This window comes from Sardina pilchardus, chromosome 5 (assembly GCF_963854185.1).
Source record: "Sardina pilchardus chromosome 5, fSarPil1.1, whole genome shotgun sequence".
Taxonomy (NCBI): domain Eukaryota; kingdom Metazoa; phylum Chordata; class Actinopteri; order Clupeiformes; family Clupeidae; genus Sardina; species Sardina pilchardus.
The window spans coordinates 31,986,834-31,996,623 of NC_084998.1; the positions used below are offsets into that span (position 1 = coordinate 31,986,834).

General features: G+C 41.1%; 1 protein-coding gene across 1 annotated transcript; it reads right to left on the bottom strand.

Moving 5' to 3' along the window:
• Positions 1-3,206: 3,206 nt before the first annotated feature.
• LOC134080697 (serine-rich and transmembrane domain-containing protein 1) lies at positions 3,207-8,307 on the bottom strand. Its single transcript, XM_062537262.1, has 2 exons — positions 8,071-8,307; positions 3,207-3,616 (listed from the first exon to the last, which is right to left on the bottom strand). Exon 2 carries the CDS (start codon positions 3,571-3,573, stop codon positions 3,244-3,246), a length of 330 nt encoding a protein of 109 aa, XP_062393246.1. The 5' UTR covers positions 3,574-3,616; positions 8,071-8,307; the 3' UTR covers positions 3,207-3,243.
• Positions 8,308-9,790: the final 1,483 nt, after the last annotated feature.

Genomic DNA, 9,790 nt, shown 5'->3' on the forward strand with positions numbered 1-9,790 from the left:
CGTACAGTAAATACATTTTCAGCCAGGCACCATCCCACTGTTTTCATTGTGGTTTGGAAGCATTATTGAATTTTGTCATTGTCATTGTTAATGGCCAATGGTCCAAAATATTTAACTCATATGTTGAAAAAACTAACAAAAGTTAAACTGTCAGTGCAAAAATTGTCTATATGTAATACGATTCCAAATGACATTTCTAGATAAGTCATGACCTGAGCTATTTGCGATTAAACTGCTTCCTCTTATCACCTAATCACCTCTCCTCTCGATAGCTCAAAGGATTCCAGAGGCTTAGGCTAACCAAGAGGAGATGTGTCATTTTGACACATTTATGTGTGTGCTCAGGGACGACACATTTTGTGTCAATTTCAACACAGCAATTGTGTGGCTAGCTTGGTGAAAAACAGAGTTTAGCTATCTCAAAACAACAAACAGAACATGTATCTTCAAAAATACGTACCTTTTTGTCTGTTTTTTACCAAGCCAGCCACACAATTGCTGTGTTGAAATTGACACAAAATGTGTCGTCCCTGAGCACACACATAAATGTTTCAAAATGACACATTTCTTCTTAGAGTAGACTATATCTGACTTACTGTTTTGGAAAACCACCGTTAGGTGCTGTGTCCACCAAACGCGTTTTTTGCGCCGAAGGCGACAATTTTCAATGTAAAGTCTATGTAGCTCAGCGCTCACAGCGCTGAGCGCCCTCGGCGGAAAAAAACGGTCGGCGCCAACCTTTTTTGTTGCAGCGCTCAGAGCGCTCAAATTTGAAATCTGTTCAACTTTTAGAACAGCGCCGGGCTCGTCAATGGCACTTCTCGTTATAAACCGTCTCTGGTTTTGGTAACTTAGCAACAATAAACACTTATCGAAGCGCCGAGAGGAGGAGGTTGTGGGCGCTCTGGCTGTAAAAAACGCGTTTGGTGGACACAGCACTTTATAGTATCACACTTGTTCATTAAGTCACATTGTAGGCCTATCCATTAGCCTACTGATGCTCAGGGGTGGACAGTAACAAAGTACAAGTAATTCGTTACAATACTTAAGTAGCATATTGATGTATCTGTACTTTACTTAAGTATTCATATTTGGTGAGACTTTGTACTTTGACTCCACTATTTCAAAGTGAAAATTCATACTTGTACTCCGTTACGTTTGCACGCAGTTCAATGCGGCTCGCCGATCTGGCCCGTCACGCACTTAAGCTATATTGGCTTTTTGCTATTTTTTTTATTTCAGCAACAACGTTGTGGTTAACATTACTGCAAAATGCTTAACACTATTCTTGAGTGTTTACATTTATAATGTCAATATCAAAACAGCATGTTACCTAGAGATGAAAGCCTAGGCTACTCTTTAATCGCTATTGCAGCAAATCTAATTTACGTGTTACTCATAACGTTACTCATAACGTAGGCCTAATTGGGAACGTGTGAGCGTGCATGAAAGGGAGAGAGTGCATTGTTGATAACTATATCGTTTTATAAACTAGAGGGCAGCCACTGAGTGGAGCCAGCAAGAGTCTTAAAGTGACAGTGCACCATTTATAAATGAATTAAAGAGCATCATATTTACCGTAGTAAACGACAACAAAATTACTTTGTCATTATTATCATAATATCATAATTTTCTTTGTGATCGAAGAATGCGTCGTAAATAAATAAATGTTCTTCCTAAATGCTAGGGGGAAGGAAGTATTTGACCCCCAATGTAACCCTATGGGAATTTAACACATAGGGTTAACATAGGGGCAGGCAGATTTTTATTTTTAAAGGCCAGCTATTTCATGGATCCAGGATATATGCATCCTGATAAAGTTCCCTTGGCCATTAAAATAACCCCACATCATCACATACCCTTCAGCTAGATATAGGCATAGTGCTATTTCCAGTAGGCCTATTAGCCTGTTTGATTTGCATTGAGCTCAATGAGCATCAAACAGGCTAATAGGCCTACTGGAAAAAGCGCCATGGCAATCTGTTTGTTTGCAGTTTGATTTTTACTCATTTTTTTTTATTAAGGCATTAAGATCAATTGTCAAATGATGATTTTATATTCCTCTTTTTAGGCAACTTTAGCATGGTATCAAATACATGTTCTCCCCATCTCTAGGTAACATGCTGTTTTGATATTGAAATTGACATCTTGAATTTACCCTTGGGGATCAATAAAGTATCTATATATCTATCTATCACTGTAGATAGCTTCTAATGCTTTGTGCTCATACTCTTTTAAATAGACAAATGTAAGAAACTATTTGAAGAGTGGCATTATTATTTCACCTTATATAAGCTGATTTAGCAGGAGCTTTGATGTGAAAATGATAAATTATAATTATAATTAAGCCATTAGAACCATAATTCATTGAAGTACTTTTACTTTCAATACTTAAGAATATGTGAAGGCAAATACTTCTATACTTCTACTTAAGTGAAAATTCAAAGTGGGTACTTTCACTTTTACTCAAGTAATATTTGACACAAGTCATCTAGGCTATACTTTCACTTAAGTGCATAATCAATGTACTTCGTCCACCACTGCTGATGCTAACATATGATAAGCAGTTGAAAAGAGCACAATAATGAAATATGATGGCACAGTGATGGCACAGAGTGGGGGGGGGGGGGGGGATCAAGAATTGATTATGGTGTCTTAATGGGAAAAACTAATTGTAGGTATGCATTTAAAATAAATCTCATGGCCATTATACTTAGTTCAATGGTGCCAAGAGTTTATTATCATTATAATTATTATTATTATTATTCCTGCCATGTTTTCCAACCAACAGAAAACTTAAATTCACAATGTCGAATGAGGCCAGGCAAAACCTTTTCAAGAATGACATATTTGCTTCAAGAGTTAATCGACTGGCCATTAACAATATGACATATAGAACATTAACAATATAAGGACTGATATATGAATTAAGATGGTAGACAACTTTTCTGGATGACTCTTGATGTATCCCTTATGAATCAAGGTCTATTACAACAATATTCTATTCTATCTGTTCTCTTAATTCAATCTGCAGCAGATACAAAGGTCGTTGATTGAGTCATTGATATGGATTATGGAACAGATACGCAAGCTATTTTTGTCATCAACGTCGCCGGATATCCTTTGTCTCCCCAATGTGAATGAGGTGTGTGTGTGTGTGTGTGTGTGTGTGTGTGTGTGTGTGTGTGTGTGTGTCCTCATGGGCATGTATGTTATCTGTGTCCACAGACATTTAGCAGTCCTTCAGGATGACAGAGAGGAAATGGTTGACCTTTGTGAGGACAGGCTGCAGATCTCCATGTTGGTGAAGGAGCTGCCTCCTTCGCTGGCATACTCTGGGTATGAGGAGCTGGAGGAGATGATGTTCTTCAGCCTGTAGAGGGCGATGATGAGCAAACTCAGCAGGAAGACCAGCAGGCTCAGGAAGATGGACACATAAATGTATACATTCTCTGGGCGTTTCGACGAGGTGGCAGCCGCCGTGGAGACAGAAGTCGGGGAGAAGTTCAGAAAAGTCCCGTTTTCTAATAGTGTTCCGTTTAGTTCCTCAGCCAAGAGTTCCAGTCCAGACATCTTAACTGAGGGGATGGTTCCTAGGTTCCTATGTGCTTCAAGGCTTATAAAAAAAGACACAAAAAGTTTGAATAATCAGTGGTCAGTTAACATTATCATGTGGGCTACTTTAAGCCCAACGCCCACCAGAAACGGTGTTCAGCGGTGTTCGGCGGTCTGGGCTTGCCGCGCAGGATTTTAGAATAGTTTTCTATCTCTGTGCGGCTGCTGCGCGGCAGACGTTTCCAGTGGGCGATGCTCCATTGAAAACAATGGAATTCTATTTTTTTTCGCGGCGCGCCGCGTACGCTTCTGGTGGGGGATGGCCTTTAGAAGAAGTATTCACCTTCATTACATCATCAGAATGTAATTAGTCTTCATGAGAAATGAGAAAAGATGAGAAACAATGCACATGTCCTTTGTCAAATGCTTTACAACTTTGTGTTAACAATGTTAGCATTTTTCTTAAAGTTCTAACCAGATGGGTTGTTCCCTAAGGAAAAAATGGTCCAAAAAGTTCCATATTGTTATTTTCTACCCAGCTTCCCATGTTTATAAAACTGGCTCCTAGCCTTCCTTGTCACTGGCATGACGGTAGTAAACTAAATATCTAACCACTACTCTTCACAAATAAGACAAGTCACAAGTGAGCAGGAATGTGACCAGTGAGATGTGACCATTACAGTTTCTATGTAACTTCTATGCTTACATGGCATGAGTGAGTTCCAAGTTCAAAGTGTATTGTCATGCACTCACAAATAAGCATTTATAAGTATTGACGTTCCTTGTGCTCAAGTGTCCATCCAACTACAGAAATTAATTAAAAAGAAAAATAAATAGATACTATAAAAGAAAAGGGTTGGGGAGCACAAAGGGACACCCAGGAGCAACAAGGGCAAGTAAAAACTCCACGGCTCAAGGTGCCAACCCAACTGCCTGGGGTTGTGCTAGTAGAGGGAGCATGTAAGTGTGTGTGTGTGTGTGTGTGTGTGTGTGTGTGTGTGTGTGTGTGTGTGTGTGTGTGTGTGTGTGTGTGTGTGTGTGTGTGTGTGTGAGGGGCAAGGGAATCCTAAGGGCAGGCATTGTGATGTCTTGGGTGGAGTGGTGGTGGGACAGCTTAACAAGATGCTGGTAAGGGGCAGTGTGTGTGTGTATGTTGGGGTGGGGCAGTGTGCTGTGTGTGTAGGGCAGTGGCATACTGATTATTCAGAGAGTGGTGGGCAGTGTGGCTTAATAAGATGCTGGTAAGGGGCAGAGTGTGTGTGTGTGTGTGTGTGTGTTGGGGAGCTGGCCAGTGTGCTGTGTATGTGTGGCAGTGACTTATGATGATACAGTGGGTTGGTGGGCTGTATGTTGTCTGTAAGGAGTGTGGCTTTCTACAGTATGATGCAGTGAAGTGGGGGATTAAGGTAGCGTAGGAGGGCAGTCAGGTGTGTGTGTATGTATGTGTGTGTGTGTGTGAGGAGGAAGAAGGTAATAAAGAAAGATATAAATAATAATAATAAATAACAATAATAATAAAATGATAAATAATACACACACACACACACACATAACCTGTGAGATGTGAGAACTCCGCCATGACAGTAATAGAAGGGCCGATCATCTCCCATGCTCAGTTTCTATGTTTGTGATGTGCCAAATTAAAGCCCTTTTTTGTTATCCTTTTAAAAATCTCTATCCCATTTTCCTCTCTTTCTAGTTTGCATTGTGCATAGGTTCAGTTGTTGTTTATGAAAACACTTATATACTCTGCTGTCTGTGAAGAGGGTGATAATCATGTTTAATTATGCTTTTTGTATCCTGGCAACGTGAGCATTTCTGTGATCATTTGATTGTTAACTGATTTTACGGGCAGTAATAGTCCATTAGGGCGCGGCAGTGACAGCCGTGCTTGTGTCAGGGGGAGAGAAGGTCACTCTCTCGTTGTTTTCCACGCTCATTTTAGCAAGTCATGAATAATTGATGGCGAGTCATCTGAGTGGGCAAATGTCATGACATTCCAGGCGTAAGTGTGGGACCTGTCCCAAACCAGCTACGTGACAAGGGTCCGAGCTCACGCCAGTGTTTGCTCACAAAAGTGCATACAAAAGGGAGAATGCCTAAAAGGAAAGGAACGTTTACAGAGTGATTGTTTGCAGCTTTCCTGATAACTATTTTCAAATGCAAACACTCAAGGAAAAGTTCATCGGAAGCTTATAAACTGTGCTGAATTTGAGCCATGAGCATCACTCAATGGAGGTATGCTTTGCGGGCAAAAGCTCATCAACAAATAATTGGTCATGTCTCCCTATGTGGTCAGATCTTTGTTTGAATAGAAGGGATGATTGGAATTGTGTGAAAAATAAGGAGAATTGTAAATTCAACTTCAAACTTCAAATTCAAAATCAACTTTTGCTGATCACCATATCCCCCAGAATTATGAGTTACCCTTTACTTGCATAATTCGACTATATACTATCCAACTCTAGAGTAAACGGCAAATAAGCTGCTTTCTAAAAATGTTGACCTGTTCTTTTAAAGCAGCTCTAAAGCACATTTCCTCTGTCGCACGCATGTTATTTGTTTATTCAGCAAATACCGATGTCAAGAGACAAGGTAGAGTATGTTGCACGATTTTATGATGTACGTATTGCGACATCGAAGCAAGTCAAATTTGTAGTTTCTTTTGTCTCATTTCATTGAACTACAGACCTGCTACCTGATCGTAAACTTACATAGTGTGGTTTTAACCGATAGAGGGCCGTGAAGCAAATGCAGAGGTGCTGTTCATCCTGTGACAAGTTGATGAACCACTGAAATGATTTTGGAAACATTATTTTAAGGTAGGCCTTCAAAAAACTCTTCAGTGTTGCTTTAAAGTTAGGTTAGGGGTTGGATTTGGTTAAAGGTGTTTTTTTGCTATTGGACTCACCCAACAGTTGTTGAGTATTGATATTTTACACAAGATACATGTGCATCTGTTTACAAATTGGCAAAGATATACTCCAAAGTCATGTTGACTGATAAACAATTTGTGATTCTCCGTGTCGGGAGAGAAGATATTTGGAAGGCTGGCCCTCCATAGACAGGGTACGGCTGGGAAAGTGCACCATTTTCCCTAATGCAAGTTAGTTTACCATCAAACTGCCTTTGAAGCTGTTATATTAAGGTGCAAATAGGATGCCTTAAAGTTAATGCTCAGTAAATGTTTGACAACAATTACACATACTGAACTTGAATCTTATAGATGATGTCTCTGTCGGTGGACTATCCAAGTAAAGTCTAACCGAATCATGTATGGTACTTCCAGAATGTCTGGCTGTGGCCACCATGGTTAATATTTGTAAAAATGTGGGCATGAAAGCGTTCCATATGTATTTTTTCTCATCCCTCATCCTCTTCTCCTTTTTGTGACAATCGAATCCAGATGCATAGGAATTCCTCCTGAGTCGCTTTTCTTTAATGTGGTCTGCTTTGTTCCCTAAAATAAAAGCACTTGCATGTTATGTCTGTGGTGGCGTTCTCATGCTTTTGTAGCCCGGTTGGCTGGTGTGAGTTGGAGTCTGAGTCTCCAAATAGCTATGTGGCTAACACAGTGGGTGTCTTTTATGTGTTTCCCCTTTTCTGTCCCATTGAATTTCTGAGCACAAACAAGTCTCTTCATACCTTCCTCACTTCATTCCCTTCTCTCTCCAGCCATTGGCCATCTATTCCTGCATACAAGTATTGCGTTCATCACCCCTTTCTTGAACATCTTTGACGTACATGACATCTGTTTTGGATTTATTCTAAGCATGGCATCACGTTTTCTTTTTAAATGTCCATATCAACCATGATTTTTAATCCCTGCTTCTAATCAGTCCCTCGGTGTCTATCACTCTCCCATCCTTTCGTACTTTCTCCCAGCTGGAGTTGTAGGAGAGAGGAGGATTTTTCCCCCACCAGCACTACAGAGGAAGGTCTGTGGGCTGAGATTTAATTTTGGAGGGTTGCATGACTCAAGTGGGAATGTGGTCATTATGTTGAGACCCCATTCAGAAACAGAGATCAAAAGATGGAGTGAATGAAACCGAAGGAGAGAGATGGACAAAGAGAGACACACAGAGAGAGAAAGGACAGTGACTGTAATACAAAACGAACAGCTGTATTTAAATGAAGAACGTCAGGATGGCTGGGTATGGATGATAAAACATAACAGTATCAATATTTGATCTCTCATTCTGCTAATGTCTTAATACACCTGTGTGTGTGAATGTGTGTGTGTGTGTGTGTGTGTGTGTGTGTGTGTGTGTGTGTGTGTGTGTGTGTGTGTGTGTGTGTGTGTGTGTGTGCGCGCGTGTCCATAGGTGAATGTACTTTGTTTGTATTAATCATTTTGTTCAATATTGCTGCATGTTAACATATTCCAAACACATTACACCATCTAGAGGCTACGCCTAATGTGTGTCAAAAAAATATTACTGAATACATGAAATAGGCAGCGTTGACAACATGTCCTAATTGCTTATACTAATGACAATAAAAGTGAACACTTACCTGTTAACAGAAGATTCTGCTTTGAGGAATGTTGAAATCCATTCCGCATTGTTCCATAGTATCTGGTAGCCTGTCTTGAATCGAACGAAAAAGGAAGAGAAAGAGAGAGGGAGAGAGCACTTGCTCTGTAGCACTGATTCACAACTGTGCCCAGGATATTGACCGTACAGCTGTTCTGCTTGAATTCTCCCTCCCTCTCTCCATCCCTCCCTCCTCCTCCTCTCTCTCCTTCTCTCCCCATCCCTCTCTGCGCATTTCTTTCACCCTGCTTCCTGTATCTCCTGTTTTTCATCTATTTTTCCCTAGCTCTATCCCTCTCTCTCTCTCTGCTGTCTCCAGTCTGTCTCCTTTCCCCCTTTATCACAACCTCCCCCTCCCTCTGTCCCCATGAGTGATCCCTCACCCCTTTCTCTCTCTCCTGCTATGCCCTCTATGTTTACACAGACGTGCGCACGCATGCGCGGGCACACACACACACACACACACACACACAGGTTTTTTGGAGTTCAGGGGCCTTGTTGGAGAAATTCCATAATTAAAAAATGTACAGTATGCTTTTGATTAAGCATTCTACTCTGCTTGGCATATAACTAAAATAAAACAGATCCACATCTCATCAGAGCAGGTCAGGTCATACACTAATTAGGTGATATTACTGTGCTTCAACCTTCTCTCTAAATCCACCACAACATGAAGTTTCTACTGCGGCAGCACTTCACATTGACAAGATGGCGTCCACCTCAGTAGTCCGCTCCAGTGAGCGTGCTCTGTGAGGGATAATCACCACCCCTGGGCCAGGGATACATCTGCAGGGCCTCTCAGCGGCTCGCCCTCTTTGTTGTCGGGGTTTTTATTTTGCCAGCTGAGTGGGCCGTAATGAGAGGTGGATAGCACCACTCGCTGAGAGAGAGCACCGGTTGAATGACTGTATCCTGCTGGTCCTCCTCAGAAGTTACGCTGGGGATGAATGCTCTCTTAGTAGTTGTATGTGTGTGTGTGTGTGTGTGTGTGTGTGTGTGTGTGTGTTTGTGTGCGTGCCTGTGATGTTTGTGTGTGTGTGTGTGTGTGTGTGTGTGTGTGTGTGTGTGTGTGTGTGGTATTTGTTTGGTGTGTGTGTTTGTATGCTTGTGTATGAGAGAGAAATATGCTAATACGTCATGCTTCAGTGCAATCTTTTGTTTTATTTAATTTAAGTAATATTTGTCATTTGGTCATTAATATCGGCCATCTCTCCTGCAAAAGTAGCAATCCTTTATTGTTTTAAGACATTCAACCAGACATTCAAACATAGTTTTTGGAAAACCCAGATACTGTAACACTCGAGACAGTTGCATTTTATTTGGTGCTTTATCCTCTCCGAGTCTCATTCTGATTAGCTGCAATACCACTCATGGGTATAAACACTAATGTGGTTGAGGGACCTGAGATAACATGTCTGTAGGCAAACACTGATAGGACTTGCAGTCCAATTTAGAACCATATTTACAGTCTTTCCACTGCTCCCTGCTGTAGGAACCACCAATCACAAATAAGTTGCAGAGGAAAGGACCTGCATATCAATGTGTGTGTCACAGTGGCAGTAGTGCTCTACTGTGTGCAGCAGTGTGTGGAGAAGAAGACCGAGGAAACCCTTACGGACAGAATACAATGACTGTCAGCTGGAGAGTGGAGGTGTATCCACAATGGTAATACAAGTCTTGTATCATTAACACATGTAACA